At 49.8% G+C, this 17,442-nt stretch overlaps 3 protein-coding genes across 4 annotated transcripts in view; 2 read left to right on the top strand and 1 right to left on the bottom strand.

Annotated features, from left to right (window-relative positions):
* The window catches only part of C15ORF40 (C15ORF40 homolog), a 33,099-nt gene extending 25,635 nt beyond the window's left edge, over nucleotides 1–7,464 (top strand). The window contains exons 4-5 of the mRNA XM_046899157.1: nucleotides 5,417–5,477; nucleotides 6,636–7,464. Of these exons, the coding sequence (XP_046755113.1) occupies nucleotides 5,417–5,431 (15 nt within the window). The 3' untranslated portion in view covers nucleotides 5,432–5,477; nucleotides 6,636–7,464. The remainder of the gene's footprint in view (nucleotides 1–5,416; nucleotides 5,478–6,635) is intronic.
* An 859-nt stretch (nucleotides 7,465–8,323) lies between these two features.
* LOC121111647 (serine/arginine repetitive matrix protein 1-like) lies at nucleotides 8,324–9,971 on the bottom strand. Its single transcript, XM_046899325.1, has one exon. It carries the CDS (start codon nucleotides 9,969–9,971, stop codon nucleotides 9,165–9,167), a length of 807 nt encoding a protein of 268 aa, XP_046755281.1. The 3' UTR covers nucleotides 8,324–9,164.
* HOMER2 (homer scaffolding protein 2) overlaps nucleotides 9,937–17,442 on the top strand; it is a 48,208-nt gene continuing 40,702 nt past the window's right edge. For both annotated transcript variants that reach the window (XM_046899155.1, XM_015292025.4), the window contains exon 1: nucleotides 9,937–10,061. Coding sequence is in view for 1 of the 2 variants with exons in the window: in XM_015292025.4 (XP_015147511.1) it covers nucleotides 9,970–10,061 (92 nt within the window). In the remaining variant the exon portion in view is untranslated. The remainder of the gene's footprint in view (nucleotides 10,062–17,442) is intronic.

Below are 17,442 nucleotides of genomic sequence, written 5' to 3'. Positions count from 1 at the left end.
AATAACCGTGTCCTTTTTTTTAAGGAGGGTAAAATGCAATTCCTGGTGTTTGATTGTGTTCCAGAACACCCATTTTGGTGCTGTGGGGGCAAATTCCTTCGCACTAAGCTTACAGCGGAGTAACTCTTGATTAGAAGGAATTTGTTTCTAATTTAAGGCAGTAGGAAAGAAGGCCTTTAATTTTCCTAAGAGCTATTTCTGTTATATCAGTCTTTTAAAACTTGCAGTCGCATTACATTTTCTTTCAGGCATATTGTTCTTAAAATGAGTGCAAAGGTGGTGTTATCTGACTGTCATTTACCCATATGTATATACAAGTTAAAAATCACTACATTCTAGCTGCCTCCTTTTATCTTCACCTTTTAAACTGCCTAAGCCAGCTGTGGCCTTTGGGGTCTATAAGAATGAATCATTTTTATTATTTTTGCTCTCTTAGACAGTAATTACAGAGTAGCACGCTGTCTGTTTTTTAATATTATGGTGCCATTTTAATTCATGGCGCAACACCATTAACTTCAGCAGAGTTACGCTGGAAGTGAATTTGTCCCCAGGAGGCTTTTCGAAATGCTCGGCTCTTTCCTTATGATTACCCAGAGGAGCGGAGGAGAAGGCAAGACAGAGGGCCCTTTGATAGGAGGAATGTGGTTCAAAGCAAAGTCTTGTTCCTGCCGTTCGTGGTGCTCCATCTGTTCCTCATTTGGGCTGGAGGTGGGTCAGGGCCCGCAGAGGCACGCGTGCTGTGGTGGAGGGGCAGGCAGGGGCTTTGCACAGCACATCTGGTGCGCAGGTTATGTTCCTTCCACGGCTGGAAAACAGCGGGAGGAATGTTCGGATACTTCACGCATACTTCTGCGGAACTGCTTGGAAGTCGGAAAATGGAGCAGCCGAATGTTAAGGTATCAAACTCATCCCAATCGTCAAGCTGTCTAAACTCCAACCCAGCCACTTTTTAGATGTCAAACGATCCTGTGAGTGGAGATGTATGAATCAGTGCTGCCATGGATTCGCCTATTGTAAAGATACTTGCAGAATACAAAAGAGGTACTTGCAGAAGTTTCTAGATCTAGTTTTATCCATACTCAATTTTCTGATATATTTTGGTATTTAATTTTAGTTTGGGCTCATTTCTAGCATTCCTCTCCAGTTTAATGCATTCAAAAAGTGCTGCAGTGTGGAAACATCGGAAACATCAACGTGTGAGTCTGACACAAATTAGCAGCACCTTGCCGAGTCCCGAGGGGGAGTGCAGAGAATTCCCTCTTTGCTGTCAGGAGCAAGGAGGGCTGGGAGTAGGAGTAAGGTGTGACAGCACGGCTGGCAGGGCAGGGGCTCACCCCACAGACCCCGACAGCCCAGAGGGACGGGCAGGTTGGGGGACCTGTTGCCATGCATGGAGCAGAGCCCAGGCTGGGCTTGGGGCAGGGCTGCGGGGAGATCCAGGGGCTGCCCAGCATGGGTAGGGCCTGATGGTGTGCTCAGGACCCCAACATGCACATCTGGGAACAATTGGTGTTTAAAGCAGGGGCTCAGATCCCTGCAAAACGTAGGGTCTGGCAGAAGGAAACGGTTATGCCTCTTTAGGAAACGTCTAACGTTTCTTCTGGGTTGGATGCTTTATGCAGTTTGCATATTGCACGGCAATCAGTTGCCTCAGATACAAAGCCATGTATTCAATTCAACCTACAAAGGGGACACCCGGGTTCCTCACTGTCCCCCCAAGGTTACCATGAAGCTGTTAGTTAATGCAAAAACTTGTCTCTCTTCTTCCTCATCTTCTCTTTATATATAAGCAGGCTTCTTGTGTGTTCTCTGCAGTTCCTCCTGGAATTAAGGGCCATTAGAGAAAGCCAAGGCTGCTTCAAGTTTGGAGTGTCTTCTCAGTCTGAAGTAATTTTAAAGCCCTTGTGGAGCAGTGTTTCTCTGAGATACCGATTTGTAGTGAGACCACACCATGCTGGAGCAAGACGCAGTGTACGCGAATGGGCTGAGCTGAGGAGAAAGAAGCCTGCAGGATCTGCAGGGTGAGCTCCTTGCTGGCATGGGCTCCCTGCTGCATCTCTCATCCCACCTATCGTCTGGAAACTCGCTGGGCATGGACCATCATTTCATTTTATGTCTGTGCAGTGCTGGGGCAGAGCCCTGACAGAGGGTCCAGTCAGCACAGCTACCAGCAGCAGTAACTCCCTTCTGTTTCTAAATTAGGGCTGGTGTTCATTCTTTCCAGCAGACAAGGGTTCCTAATCTTTCAGAAGCCTCTGCCATGTCTGCCACCCCCAGTTCCCCTCTGCCCCCCTAAGACCTCAGATGGCAAAGCACATCGTCCTCACCTTACCCAGCGTAGCAATAATTCCTTCTCCATCTTTGACCCTGGATTCCTGAGGCAGTTTTCTTTCCTGGAGCCTTTCCACGGTACGGCTCTTTTCTTCTCCTTCCAATCTGGGGTCTCTCTCTTCACCACTCCCATGTGTTGCTGCCATTTCTTTCCCATCCCTGTGCTATAGGGCGGCGGCAACCCAGCTAGTGCTCAGCTGAACGCTACTTTCTAGTGTTGGCTGGGACCTGCTGCACAAGGCTGTGCTTACTACTGATCAGTGTAAACTTAAAAAAATATAAAGATGATATCTTGGGAAATGCAACGTTCTGATAGAGCTCCTAACAGAGGCTCATTTAAAAGAAGAGCCCAGAAGAGCTCACACTTATGTGAAACCACAGAGTAATTTTTGGCGATGCTTGGAATGTGGTTGTTTCGTGATGTTCTATGGCTGCTCAATTTAAGAATAATACACTGTTATTTTCTTGGTGTTAAATGTTGCTGTGGGGATATCACAAACTTCCTGAGTAAAAACTTTAATTAAAAAGCAAGCGTTAATCTCCAAGCAGTAGCATCTGCAGCAAATTGCCAGATAAGACTTTGCCAACCTGAAAATCTAAGCAAGATTCTAATTAAATCAGAGGGGGGAAAAAAAAGGAAAAGATGAACTAGATATACGTTTTATTTAAGGATGGCAGTTACATAAGACACCCCAGATCTCATGGTTGCTATCTGATGGGTAACGCTGCTGCCAGCTCTCAGGGGCTATTTGCTGGGTGAGAAACCCCTTTCCCACCGGTTCTGAGCACTCTCATGCTGCACTCAGCAGGGCAGGGACATCACTGCACCCTCTGCTCAGCTCTGAAGCCACGTGGGTCCCGTTGAAAGCCACAGCTGATCTGGCAGTGAAGCAGCGCGACAGCGCGGTGTGAGGAGATGCCGTATCACAAGCAGGGCCATCTTTCCAGTGAGACACAAAAACAAAGTCCTGACTATGTTTGGTTATTAAAAGTCCCAGCGCACCTTTTTAAAAGCAGGGCTCTTAATCCCGGTGTGCTGGCCAAAATCTATTCTGGGGGATTCCACTCTGGCTATCAGCATTTCTCGTATTGTTCCAGTTGGATCTGCTCTTGGCCTTTGCCTCCTGTTCCAAACCGGGCTCCTCTGTTTTGGAACAGCTGATATTTTCCAGAGACAGCCGCACTGCAGCGGTGTGTGAAGTGCTCTCTTCATATCCCTCACTTGCCTCATAGCAATGGAATGAGGATTAATCAATTATGCCCAATTCGTGATAGCTGTGAAGTCAAAAGGTATTTTTCCTTTGGCATCGTGCGGACCAGGTTTACCTCTGCGTGCCCATTTTGATCTCGAGATTCCTTCATGCAAAAACAAATAGAAATGCAATGCATTGCCTTGTTGAAGATGTCTGTGCAGTGAGAATTGCCTTAGCTAGTGGCTGCATGCATTGTAAAGGCTGTTTCCTCAAGAGCGTAGTTACTTGTTGCAGCAGGCGTTGCTGTGCAGGAGGAAATACCAGTTTGTTGAGCATTGGTTTAAGCACACGGTGTTGCTTGGCCAGCATTTGTGGCTCTGCATGTCCCATACATTCAAAACACGCTTTGTTACGCTTTCAGAGCTGGCTCTGCTCTATTCCCACTTTGGCTATGTTATGGAATCCTATCAGAGAAACCACGTTCTGAAAACCACGAAGAATTCGACTTCTAATATGGGAAGAAAACTGACACTAAAAAACAATGGCTGCTGCTTATTCCCTCTGACCAAATGTTAATTCTTCTGGGCCAGGAAACAGAGCAGGTAAATAACAGCTAGACTTGTAGAGACTGCAAAGGATTTTCCTCTTCGACCCCTCGCTGCATACCACTCAAGATGTCACATTTCAGACTGTAAATCAGCTTACGGTGTGGACAAACGATATCACCGCAAAACATCGGTGCAGGATCACCTAACCTCCTCCGTGCACACGGAGTAATAGGAAAGAGTGGTCATGGGCTATTCTGGGAGAAGTGTACTCAGCGGATGGACACACAGAGGATATTCAGGCAGCCACTGAGGAGCAGAACAACAGTAATAAATATTATTAAGGGCAGGTGTGGATGAAATTAGCCTAGCCCTGTAGGGGAACTATCAAATTAAACCCAGAAAAATGTTGGTCCGTACACAACATCAATCTTGTGCTCTTCTGCAAATGAACAGTAAATGAAAAATAGTGGATATGTGTCAGCCAGACCTCACAGTGCTGACTAGATTTCATTTTCTCAAGTATGCAGAAAAGGTTTTGATGTGCGTGTATTAATACTTCTCCACTGGCTACGGATGAATTGAAAACACCACATCTGAAGTGCCGGGCTCCGAGCTTTTCTGGAGCTGTTCTGATCCGCCTTCCACCAGCCCTGTGGAGTGAGGCTGAGTGCCATAACCGTGTGCCTGCTGTCATCTCCTTGGCTCCAAAACCCAAACAGAACTACGGCTGAAAAGCTTTGCGTGGTACTGATAGGCACTGCTATCAAGGGCTGCTCTTCATCCTTTCCGTACTTCTTCAAAACATGGGTAAGTGCTGTGGATGTAGAGCAGTACTTCCTCAAGTGCTCCAGCTGTGAATCTCTCTCTAAAATGATTCTTTAAAGAATATTTTTGAGCAAAAATTTTGCCATTTTTTCCCAAAATGGGGATTTTACACAACCTCCAACACTGAAATTTCTCCAGAAAATGAGATCTGTGTATTAGAGGTGAGCACTTTTTCAGCTCCTGTTAACTGGCATCACAAAGCATTGGGTCTAAGCGTGTTGACAGTAAATATTTTCTGAAAAGCCAAACACGAAGCTGAAAAAAAATGACTGTGTTTGCTTAACTAATTGGTAGAGTTTGTGTATTTATCCAGGTATTGTTGCAGAATGAAATTATGCTGCTGGGAACAGGAATGCAGAATCTGCCTTGAGCTAAGTGTTAATCAGGGGGTACATGCAGCCCAGGTTACCGCCTAATGGACTATCTTAAATGGCATTTCCTCATCGAAATGTGCCTGGCACCTTTGTTTGCAGGAGCTGTATGCCCAAATATCTCATGTCTTTCATCTCTCTGAGCCAGGTTTGGCTTCCCTGAAGTCAAGATGGTTTCCTCAGCTGGAGGAGGGAGATCTTGTGCCAAGGTACTGTGTGTGTCCTTATGAGCTTCTGGGAGAGGTGGGGGTTCACACCAATAGTCCTCAACAATCAGTCTCTGTAAATAAGATTGAAATTCCACGTGGCTTCATTCCACATGGCCCTTATGCTGCTCAGTCCTTTGGGTAACTCATACAGGAGAGGGATCCGGCTACTCCTGCCCACCAGGAAATGTATCAGCCTTTAACAAGGCATGGGGCATTCATGGAAATGGATCAGGTGCCCAGTGTACCCATGGAAAAGTCTAGCTTTCCTGGTAAGACCAGCAAGGAGCTAAATAAGGGGCAAAATTCTTTAATGAATGAGTTCTAAAGAAATACAAGGAGTGAGGAATTTCACACCAAACTAAGCATGAACTCTTGCAAGCAGCTAAGGCTTCTCCAATGGTTCTGGAGAATTAAAATGCTCTGAAAGGTCTGGTCCAGCCCCAGCCTCTCTTCTTCTGTCCTTTCTGATACAGAACAGGAGATGGGAACAGCGGTTTTCTGAGAGAGCGAAGACAGTGGATCCTTTTGGGTGGAAGGCAGAGGGAGGCACCCTGGGGAAGGACAGGCTGTGGGAAAGCACATGGATCAGCACATCCCCCGGCCTCTTTTCCCCCTGCTCACCCCAATCTCCAACCCACAGCCTCACCTCGAGTGCAGGCACAGCTCTGTGCTACGCGGAGCCCAGCGCAGCCAAGGTGGCAGAACGGGCTAATTAAAAAGGCAGCCTTTAAAATGCCAGCCCCCGGTTGCTTGGAAATGGAATCTAACTATGGTATTATTTTCGAGCTCGGATTTTTGAATCTAAAATTCCATGTGATGGAAAAGATGGGTATTGAAACAGATGTCTGCAATTTCTTTAAAAAAATAGACATTGAGTTACAGATGGTAAAAAGGGCCTGAGAATTAAAACTCCTGAGCTGCAGGGAAATTTACATGTGAGCAAAATGACTTGCTGAGATGAATGGTCCCGCAAGTCTGCATGTTTGAAAAATAAGCTTATTTCACCAAAAAATGTGAATATATTTTCCTTTCTGCATTGTCTGCTTCTCTACTGGCAGCCTTGGCTGTCACCACCATCGTTCAGCCAAGCTGATGGGGAAGGTCCTGTTTCCAACAGGCAAGACATGCAGGTTTGTCCTTCTCTTCTCTCTCTCGCAGATTGGCCTGCCAGGACCAAAAAATTTGGATCTGAATTAGATTAAGAAGAAAATGAATTTACCCCATCTGTATATTTGGTTCCTGATTTCTCTCGCTTCCATTTTATGAATTACAAATAAATGGACTCCCGTGATGTTGGTCTGAAAGGAAACCCAAGTCCTCATCTCTACTTGCTGATGAAATTGATGGTTTTTTTCCTTCTCTTCTGGTTTTGAAAAGAAAATAACCAAAATAAACATCAAGGGAAAAAGCCAATAACTTCTAACACAGCCAGTGAAGTGTAAAGAGCTGCATGTTGGAAGGGAAAAACTGAACACATTTGGGAAGTGCTGGGGAGCAATTCAGGATCCAACACATTGGGTGGGATGGTTACTGTGAGGAGCTGATATTTGTGTATTTTATGGGACAACCTTTTGCAAGTTAGATAGAAACCACTCGTACTCTCTATTACTACGCTTAGACACAAGCTTCCTGGCACCTACTTATTCTACATATAAGAACCAACTGTGAAGAATAATAAGAGAACGTTCAGCCTACTCTTTTATAGATGATTGACAAAATGGTTTTAAAAGTGGCCTCATCCTTGCCACGTTTAAAGACACAAAGAAGAGCCCTCAACGACTGCTCTGGGATCATTTTGGTTCATTTGGAGAGTGCGGAGGAGGGCAGCTTTTGCCTTAGGAGGTCTCACGGTCATTGGAACTGAAAGGAAGAGAGCATTGGGTTGGGGTCTTTTTTAACCAAATGGATTATTTGTCCAAATTGTTTATTAGGTATTCAATGAAGTGGAGTTTAACAACAAAAATAATAAATCTGAGCGTTTTCAGCACTCTGGCTTAAAGTGCTTTCCCTTCACAGCTGCTTGTCTTTGCAATTTTATATCCAGTGATATTATAATGACATTAATTTTCCAGCTGTCAGGGGAATTTCAAAGCTGATTCTGTGCTTCAAATGTAAAAATCAAGAATTCCCAGCAGCTTTTTTTTTTTGGTTAAACTTCTGGATAACATTTCAAAATGGTTCTTTGTCAAAGGGGAAAAGGGAAAAAAGGAGAGGAAAATGGCATGGCTCTGTTATGGTAAAAAAATACAGATTTCGTTGGTCTCGTTGGGAAAAAAAAGAGTGTGTGTGTGGGGGGGGGGGATCACAGTATTGAGTATTTTATTTAATACTGTCTGCCATGGGAAATAAGGAGACTGCCTTGGAGTATAATCGTTCGAAACGACGAAGCAGCAGCTGCTCTGAAATACAATGATATGTGAAATAAAGGAAGGAGGGCAGCAAAAGATGACAGCAGTGAGAGTGAGGCTGAAGGAGAGCACAGAAATGCTGAAAGAGGGGAAGGGAGCGGTGAGCTGTGTGCTCCGCAGGGCGCAGGCTGAGCTGCGTGCACAAGGGCTGCTCCCTCTGCATCCCGCAGTCAGACATGGTGCCTTTAGGAGGCCCGTGGGAAGAGGAGGAACATCTCATCCGAAGGAGTCACATCCACTTGCAGAATGGGGCTGTGCTTAGTGCTCAGCTTGAGCTGTGCAGGGGATCTGTGCTCTCTGTACTTTGGGTCTCCCCGTATCACAGCCCTGTAATATTCACACACGTGAATACCAAAGGAGGAGGGAATCGCCACCATCGTGTGCTGGAGCCGGGTCAGAAGTGACATATCATGTCACGGACAGAGGCTTAAGTACTGATTCATTTTGAAAGCTTATTTATAGTTCTCACTTACAGAGATCTCAGAATACCTCAAGGAGATGGCAAACTATATTATATCAAACAGCGTGAATCAATGGCAATGATGCACAACTCAGGACTCCTCGTAGCAGCAGAGGAATGAAGATGGAGTCATCCATAGGGCGATGGCTTCCTGCAGTGCTGATGGAACAAGTGGTTTGCACAGGGCTCAGCCTCGTCCCCACCCCTGGGGCTTCGCCACTGACTTCAGCTGGGGACAGAACTTCATCCTGTTTGGCACCAGCCAGGAGACCACAGTGTGCCACGCTTCAGAAAGGAGAATATCTCATCCTGATGGAGCAACGGAGGGAATTTCTGAAGAACTGTGGGGTTTTGTTTGTTTGTTTGTTTTTAGTATATGGGATTGCAATTCCATTTTGGCTCTCCAGACATCAGGAAGAAGCTGTCTGCTACGGTGGGGGGCTGTGCTGGCGTCACTGCACACGGGGTTAAGCAAGCAGCCATAAAGCCTTTCCAACCACTTCAACTTTCCATGAAAGATGAATTGACGTGAGATAGTAAGAAAAGACGAAAATAATCACTCTTCCTGGCAGGGTATTAATTATAACTTTGTGTGGGAGAAGCTCAAGTCCTCTCTGTGGACTGGGTGCCTTCTCCCGGGGAGCAACCGTGCCCGCTCTGCCAGCAGCAGGACAGCCGGGCACGGCTCTGTACGGATCTGCGTTCTGGCACCGTCGGAGGGCAGCGGCACTGCACCGGGCAGCGCAACGCGGCTCTTCCACGCTAGGGCGGTTTTGCCTTCAGTAGTAAGGAAACATCCCTCTTTTATTTTCACGGAACCTAGAGGGAAGTAACGCCTGGCGACCGTGTGCGGCACTGCTTTGCAGGGCTGCTGCGAGGGCTCAAAGCCGGTCGGTGCCGCTCGTCCCTCTGCTGCAGGCTGTGCCTGGGGCTGGCCGGTGGGGTGCTGGCCGGGCCGGGGGGTTCGGTCTGCCAGGGGCTGAAGCTGCCCGGTGGTCCCAGAGCTTCTTGGGATCCAACGCGAGATGCGGGGGTCTGGTCGTTTCCCTGGGAAAACAGAATAAAAGCCTGAAAAGACACGGGCAGGGCTGCTTCCCTTCTGAGCCAGGAAATCTCCGGCTTGTGTTTCACGGGACATCCCTGGGGTCGGGGCCGGAGGGCTCTCGGGGCTCTCGGACCGCAGCGGGATCCGGTCGGCTCACGGCCCCACGCCGTTCCCAGTCTCGCAGTGTCGGGGCAGCGCTCCCCCACAACTTCCCCCAAAGTTTTGGCCCCGGCACCCCCGAGGCGGGCGGCAGGAGCCGGAAGGTAGGGGTTGCTCCCTCCCTCCGGGGTCTCCACCTCTGCCGGGCACCCCCGTGCCGGCAGCGCGGCTCCTGCCCGAGCCGGGGGCGGGGAGCGGAGGGACCCCGGGGGCGCGGCCGCCGCTCCGCCCCGCTCCGCCCCACCGCCCCCGCGCTGCCGCCTGGCGGGGCGGCGGGTGCCGCGGGAGGCTGCTCGGTGCCGCCGCCGCCCGGGAGGGAGGTTATGTAAGGGGGAAGGGAGGCGGCGGGAGGAGGAGCAGGACGCCTCGCCGTGCCGCCGGGCAGCCGCAGCCAGCCGGGGCCGGGAGCCGGGCGGCCGCATGTGCGAAGTGGGAACCCGGCCGCCGCTGGCCGCCGAACGCGGGGAGCCGCCCGGGGGGGCCGCCGCCTCCGAGAGGTGCCGAGACATGGGGTGAGTCCGCCGAGCCCCGGCCCGGCCCCGCCGCAGGTGCCGGAGTGCCGCGGGTGCCCTGCGGTCGCTCCCGGAGCCGCCGTTTTGTAGCGCAATTAATCGTTTACCCGCGGCGGGAGCTCCCACCCGAGCCGCGCCGGCGGAGCGAGCTGGAGCGAAACCCCCGGGGCGCGGGGCCGGCGGTGCGGACCCACCGGGACGGGCGGGCGGCGCCGGGGGTGCGCGGCGGGGAGCGGGCGGGGGTCCGGCGGGCAGCGCTCAGCCCCGGGCAGCGCCGTGCCGTGCGCCCGGAGCCGCCGGCAGCCGCCCGTGCCCCGCTCCGGCTGCGGGAGACGCGGCCGAAACTTGCCCGAAGTGCGTCAGGCGTTCGGCAATCTGTACGATATCCTCCGTCGTTTTATTTCTGATCTCTGCTCGCACGCGGTGATCTCTCGCAGAATTCGTCTCGAGTTTCCCCCAAAGCGTTCGTGCCTTTCTCCTATCCTCTAACTTTAACGCGAGGACAAAAGCCGAGCGCTGGCGTTTGAGCGGTGCGTGAGCTGAACATCTGAGCGGAGGTGAACGCGGCTCCTTAGGCTTCAGCCTAAAGGTTGGAGAACCTCACGACCAAAACGTCTCGGGGGATTCCAAGCCCACACGCTCAGTTTGCTGTAGTTTGGTGCCGCTGTGCTCTCTTACACCTTTTTCTCCCCACCCCCCGTGGCCGGTGCCGCTCCCCGGGCTCCGGGCATCCTCGTGCTGCTTCCAGCTGTGCAAACTCCCCCTCCGGATTGGTGTGTTGCTGTCAGAGTGCTATCGTTTGAGACAACATGGATAAATAATGAATTAAAATGCCACGCGTGTGCCTGAATTTGATACCTGGCAGCACTGAATAACAATCCAGAGGCAGAGGGGAGAAATGAGATCCAAGTGGGTGTCTGCTGATGTTTCACTGCAGGATGACAAGGGGTCATCTGCTTCTTCAGCAGCTGAAGTTCCACTAGAATTAAATAAAGTACCCTTGGGGTCCTAGAAGGCAGCATCACAGTGTGCTTTCTGCTGGGGCAGTGCAGCCTTGCTTAATTTAGGCTGGGCAGCAACACCTGGCCGAGGGCAGCCTGCCTGTGCCCCTGCACCTGGGTGTCTCTGAGGGCAGGTGTTTGCTGTTGCCGTTTTTAACTGCTCTCTGTGCTGCTGAGTGAGCTCAGCTGGGAGGTGCAGGCAGGGGATGGAGGCGGCACTCCCAGCCCTGCTTGGTGCTGTGCTGCCCCGAGAAGGGCTCTGCGGTGCCCTGGGTGCAGGTTGGGCTGCGCTCACCGGTCCGGTTCGGTACCTGATTCAATGTGTGTGGCTTCAGTTAGCTCCTGTTGGTCTGATAGGGAGCTCACAATCCTGCCACCGTTCGTTCCCAGGGCTGCAGCATGGGCTGCACGCACAGGTACGCTCTGTGCTGAGCGCAGGCAAGGTGCTTTTTGCATGGATGTGTTGCAGGTGTCTCACGTCATTACCTTGCCGTTCACCTTTCTGGCACAGAGAACTTCAAGCCCTGGTGGGAGGGCTCAGCACACCTGGCCAGGAGCCACCCCTGCTCCGTCTCTGCCTGCGTGTGCTGCAGCCTTTCCCTCTGTGAAATGGGCACCCCTGTGCTCGCCCAGCCCTGTGCTGTGCTGCGTGGGGCAGCGCAGAGCTCAGCCTTGTTTGAAAGAGCAGATTTTGTCCCAGCCATTCCGCAGGATTTGCTACCCGGGCTCAATTTGGTGTCACGCGTGGGGCAGATTCCCATGGGAATCGTGGCAATAACTTGACTCCTAGCACCTAAAATATGTTATTATTATTTATTTTCTATTTCTGTTTTCTTCCTTTGGGGGTGACTAGTGCTAATGATTCATTTAAGTGCTTCCTATGGATTTGGCAGTGACGGATGGTGCTATGAAACCCGATAGAGCCACTCGAGCTCAGCAAAGCTATTTAAATTGCTTATTAGCTGTGAGCTGAGCTATTTAAACTGTTGTTTTAGTTCAGCTTAGTAGGCAGCAAGGTAGTGTAAGGTTTTACAAAAGTCATTCACATGCTGGAAACCAATGAAGCCTGGAAGCCAGGGGATGTTGAAACAAAAAGTGTATGAGCACAACCAGTCTGGTACAGCGCCTGTTGTGTCCATGCAAACCATGTCTTTGGGTCACGCTGTTGTTTGAGGTCTCACTATGCACATGTTTACTTTGTAGGGGAAAACCTTCTTGCAATTCACCACTTTCTTCTACCCAACTTATCTGACAGCTGTCACCAACTCAACAGCACAAGGGACTAAGCTTGAAAATAACACGCTGTACCAAATTTCCAGTTGTAGAGGCTTCTGTCTGCAAATCTCTTGATATGTGTGTTGGTGTTGCAAGCCAAGTGCAACCAAAGCCCAGAAGATGGGCAGCTTCTCTGTGGCTCCGGTGTCCATGGGCTGCGCCCACCGACCTAACAGCCATCGTCTGATTTAGTTGACCTCAGTCTGAGCAGTATAAGTTAACTTTCCAGTTATGAAGCTGCTTCACTGACAGGGTGATTTAAGGAGGCATTGGCTAGCTGCATCCTTTGTGCTTATGCTCTTCTGCTATTTTCATTTCTTTGGTATCTTTGCGTTTCCTTATCTGTCGGTTACAAAATACTTCTTGTTATGAGGCATGTGACAAGTTTGGATTAGATGTGGAAATCACATCACTGCTGCTGAAGCCGGTATTTATATTATCTGTTGGATTAAAATTCAACTAATTTAAATATCCTCTGGCAATAAATTCAAGTTTCAAATCTGTTTTTATAAAACCATATCAAGTGGAAATCGGGCCTCTGAGTGCTAGAGATGACTGCAGAAAGCTGCCTACCAATGCGAGAGCGATACGAGCGTGGATGTGTGTGTGCTTTATAGGTTGATGATGAATTAGCAGACATTTCTGCTGGCGGGTGTGAGGTGCTGCTCCGTGCTGCTGCCATGGGCACCCAGTGGGTGTCCCTGCCTTCTCTGCAGGGAGATGGAAAAGGTGAAGTCCCAAGCCTGGGCTGGGCACTGGATGGAGCAATGTCATTGCACAGAGCCTGGGTCCCGAGCACATCTGTGCCCTTCCTGTGGTGTTTATTATGATAAGGGGCACTTGGGGGCTGGTGTTTCTGAGAGCAGTGCTTTTATTATGCAGTGACATTTAAGAGCGCCAGGGAAGTCTGCCTTGCACTTTCCCTTCTGCTGGTAACAGTGTCCATCGGATGGATGGCTGCAACGGTTTGGGAGGTAAAGGACTAAAGGGAGGAGAAGGGAAGAAAAAGGTGAAGGATACAAAAGAGCTGATGAAAATAGCGTTATGGGAAGATATTAATTTTGGATGCTGTCCAAGCTGGCCTTTCCCAGTACCCACAGTACTTCAGATACCATGGTGATAAGCTGCTGAAGAAGCTCTGTAGCGGGGAGTAGCATCCTGGTGCAGGGGATGTTCCCTGTGGCCTCCATCCAGCACTCTCCGGGATCAGCAGAGCCTCATGCCAGCTCACGTGGTGCTGCTGCGGGGCTGGTGTCCTTCAGCTGGGGCTGGGATGGGGAGTTCTACCGCTCAGCTTCCAACTGGTGGTCGCGTTGGAGCTCAGGAGGCTGAGATCTGACAGACACCGCAGCTCTTCTTGTGATTCTTGAGGCAGCTGGCTGGGGGCTGCTTGATTCTTCACCGCCTTGCCTCCTTATGGAGCTATTCCTATTTCTGCAGAGCAGGGACGAATGGCTGCTGTTCCACTTCGCGGAATTCAGTGTCTGTGTGTGCAGATAAAGGTGTCTGCACACAATCCAGTGGAAAAGTGAGGTCCAGAGAGCTTCAAGTTCTGCAGCAGCATCTTGAGTTCACTGTAATGGATGGGAGAACTCAGTTGACCTCAACAGAATGTGTAAAACCTGTTCTTTGTAGCTCCTTTTACGTGTCTAATACAACTTTAATCAGGGTAGAGAGGCATGGAGCTCAGGGAGGTGGGGGCAGAGACATTCGGCTGCCATAAGGACGTGTGTGTGCTCGGGACTGCTGTGTCGTGGGGTGAGCCAGCAAACTGTGTTGTGTCAGTGTTGGGACATGCCCTCACACCTGCTGCTGGCTGGGAGCTCTGGTCCCTTCTGACACAGCATTGTGAGGGGTTTATAAAGCTGCAAATAAAGGTGTGCAACTGAATGTGAGCAAAATACACCAGCACGAATCCACAACTGGCAGGAGTGCCCTGGCACACTCAACGCCCAAGTTACTCATGCAGGCAGTGCTGAAGACAGCAAGCAAAGAGAAAACTTGAATGCTGAGAAAGTGATCGCAGCCAAGTTTCTTTCAGCTGCTAGCCTAATTAATCACTTAATTTGATTGCCACTTGAGGACAGGCTCATAAATAAAGCATCCTCCCTGAAGTTGGGATGTCCCTCTTCTATCTGAAAAGAAGAGGGCTAGCAGGTCTCCTGGTAACAAAAACATCATTTGAAATGTTAAAAAGAGTTATTTGATGTTCAGTTCCTTTAACTGAAAGTAGTTTTAACTGGTTTGGGATGTGACAAAGCCTCTGAAACTGTATGAGCAGGTTTCCTTTATGGCTGGAAGGGGCAGAGAGGAGCAGTCAGCTTGCTGGGAACCCGAAGCACGGGCACCAGCCTGGTTTTGCAGCTTGATTTTCTGCATTGCTCTTTATTCACTCATTTGGCTGCATTAATGCAGTGCCTACGATAAATAGCCTCACCCATGAAAATATATTTAAGGAAGCATAAGTGTTTTGAGTCAGCCGTTGGTTTTCCTGTTGACTTTTTGATAGGGCGGTTGCAGAGTGGGGAGGCCTGCAGGGTGTCCCACGCTCAGCTCCGTGCCCGCTTTCACCTTGAGTGCCGTCCATCACCTCCGTGCACCTTGTGTGCTGCAAGTACAGCGTGTGGCTTATTGATGCTGTGCTCCGCTGGTGGCTCTTTAGGATGTAAATGTGCTTAGGGGAACATATTTCAGCAAAGTTTCTCCCAATAATTCAGCTCTGCTCTGTAAATAGCTGACAATCCTGTTATTAAATCTCAGAATGTGGCAAGGCAAGGGCACTGCCTTCAAACAGAGACAGGAAGCATTTAAGCTCGAGCTATAAAGGAGCACTTTTAATGGCAAGAGCAATTAGGCAGGGAATAGACCATTAACATCAAGGAAGGTTACTGCTGCACCGCAACCACACATCACTCCGCACGGGTTGGGGACGGTGTGGAGGGCTTGTGTAATAGCTGCTCCTGCAAAATGTACGAGATGAGATGGGATGTTGCAGTTGATCTTTGATTATATTTTTGATGACACACGCTAGCTGCTCTCTGCCTGCTCATAGGAGAGAAATCTGCCCGGCACTGCTGGCTCAGATGCTCAGAGCTTAGCTGCTGCATGGCACGGGGGGTTGGCTGCTCGCTCCCCGTCGATGCAGCGACCATTAGAGGCGATGGGGCCCTCTTGCATTGCTTGGAAATGCTTCATAATGATAATTTTGCCACTGGGGTCAGGATTCAAATGAAGAAAATATTTTAAATAATTGATGCCCAAGGCGTTTTTGGATTTGTTTAAAAAAAAAAAAAAATCGGTGTTGCTGGATGACATCACTAAGCGGGACAGCCTGCTTAATGACTCATATGGGAGCAGTAGGCTCTGCTGTGTAGGTGTTGTAGGATTTGTGGGCTTCATGTTGAAGGCTGGCAAGGCTGGGAGCGTTAGCTGCAAAACAACTGTGGCTTTACTCGGGGGAGGGGGAAGCAGATTTGACACAGGGGAAGGAGGGCCCGGCGGTGGAGGTGTGAGCAGGAGTGGCTGCTGGTTGTTGTGCAGAGCTGGCTCCCTTCTGTGGCCGCTCATCCTCCCCCCCACACGCCAGCCTGATCTTATTTATCCGACGGGGTTTATCAAAATGCGAGGTTGTAGGGATTGCTGAAGTGACAAACTGCCTTATTTCCGTCTGGAACTCTCACTGCAGCCTACAGGATTTAGAAACTCAGCGTTTTCTGCAGGAGTTGCACTCCTCTGCCTACACCTTGGGGCATGGAATGAGCCCTCTGGGGCTGCGAGGCACTGCTCCCCGCTGGCTTTTGCTTTGTAACAATAAGAGAAGCCCTGCCACTGCATTCTTACCAGCCCAGCGTAGTACATAGATGCAGCAAGGCAGCAGAGACCTCTCTGGAATACATTCAGGGCTACGTAGCCAGCCTGTACAATATCTATTTTTTCCTAGAGCTACTCCTAGTTGTGCTGAAGATCCTTCCTCGTGGACTGTGAAGTGGTGTGTACAAGTGCCCTGTGTAATTACTTCTTGTTTGCCTCTGCTTAATCCTTTGCAGTAGATTCTCGGTGGAGAGGGAGCACTGTGTTTTGAGGAAAAAAAAATATGAAGCTTCAATCTTGTTTCCTTTCCAAGTTTTTTCAGTTTTATCACGTGGAGTTCTGAGCATCTTATTTTCAGTATTTATCACTGCTTGTTCCTGCCTTGGAGTAAGGGCAGCAGTGGAGCCAGTGCTGGGAGCAGTCAGCAAGGCTCTCCCTTCTGCAGACGTAGTGCTTCAACAGAGATGCTCCCTTTCTCTACTTCATATTAATTGCATTGCAGGGACTGACTCAGGTTCTGTGCTTTGAGTTGTCCTACGATCTGCAGCAGTAACACTCTCTTGTTGCCTTTGTTTCTTTCCTCAGTTTTATTGGGCTTTTGTAGTCAGGCTTCCCACTATGAATCTGTTGCGCGCATCTAAAATGTCTCCCTGCAGTAGTTTAAGTGGGAGCATGTGATCTGGTTTGTGATATTGAAAACTGTCAATGAGAGTATTTCAGTAAAGGGGAGAGATGCTCTGAGTGGAGGACATCTCAGCTGCCGGAGCCTGGGGCCACACCGGGGCTGCTGCACTGCTTGCAGGGCGTGTGAGGTTGTAACAGCCACTTACTGGCTGTGTCAGCGATGCCCAGGGATGGGGTAGAAGCCCAGTTCTGGGAGGCAGCTCAGACACCAGTGCAAAGCTGTCTCCAGCCTAGTGACCTATTATTTATGACACCTCCAGGATTTACTTCCCATGTGTACCTCTGCCTTGGCATCACCCTATGTCTAACCAGGCTATACCTACACACCTTCAGGAGAGAGGTAAGCTTCCACCTCTTCCACCTCCATGTACCCCAAGACACTGGCAGCCAGAAAGCCAAAGTGCTGCCACACCTGCCAGGAAGCTTCTGTGTAGGTGGGGCAGCTCCAGGTGCTTGCAAGTAAAGCACTGACTGCCCCGGGGTGTATGGGAGGAGATAATGGCTCTTTGGACACTGTGTTATGTTTGTGTGTAAGCCAGTGATTGTCACAGTAATCTCCGCTCCTCCAGCTGGAAGAGGGAGAAGTTTGTTCTTTTGTGAGACAATAAAGG

The sequence above is a fragment of the Gallus gallus genome, chromosome 10 (genome assembly GCF_016699485.2).
Source record: "Gallus gallus isolate bGalGal1 chromosome 10, bGalGal1.mat.broiler.GRCg7b, whole genome shotgun sequence".
Taxonomy (NCBI): domain Eukaryota; kingdom Metazoa; phylum Chordata; class Aves; order Galliformes; family Phasianidae; genus Gallus; species Gallus gallus.
The sequence above is the reverse complement of the archived record's forward strand: the minus strand, read 5'-3'. Positions and strand labels throughout refer to the sequence as shown.

Bases quoted from the DNA above. Each gene is read 5' to 3' on its own strand.
- LOC121111647 (XM_046899325.1), bottom strand. From the start codon at position 9,971: ATGCGGCCGCCCGGCTCCCGGCCCCGGCTGGCTGCGGCTGCCCGGCGG.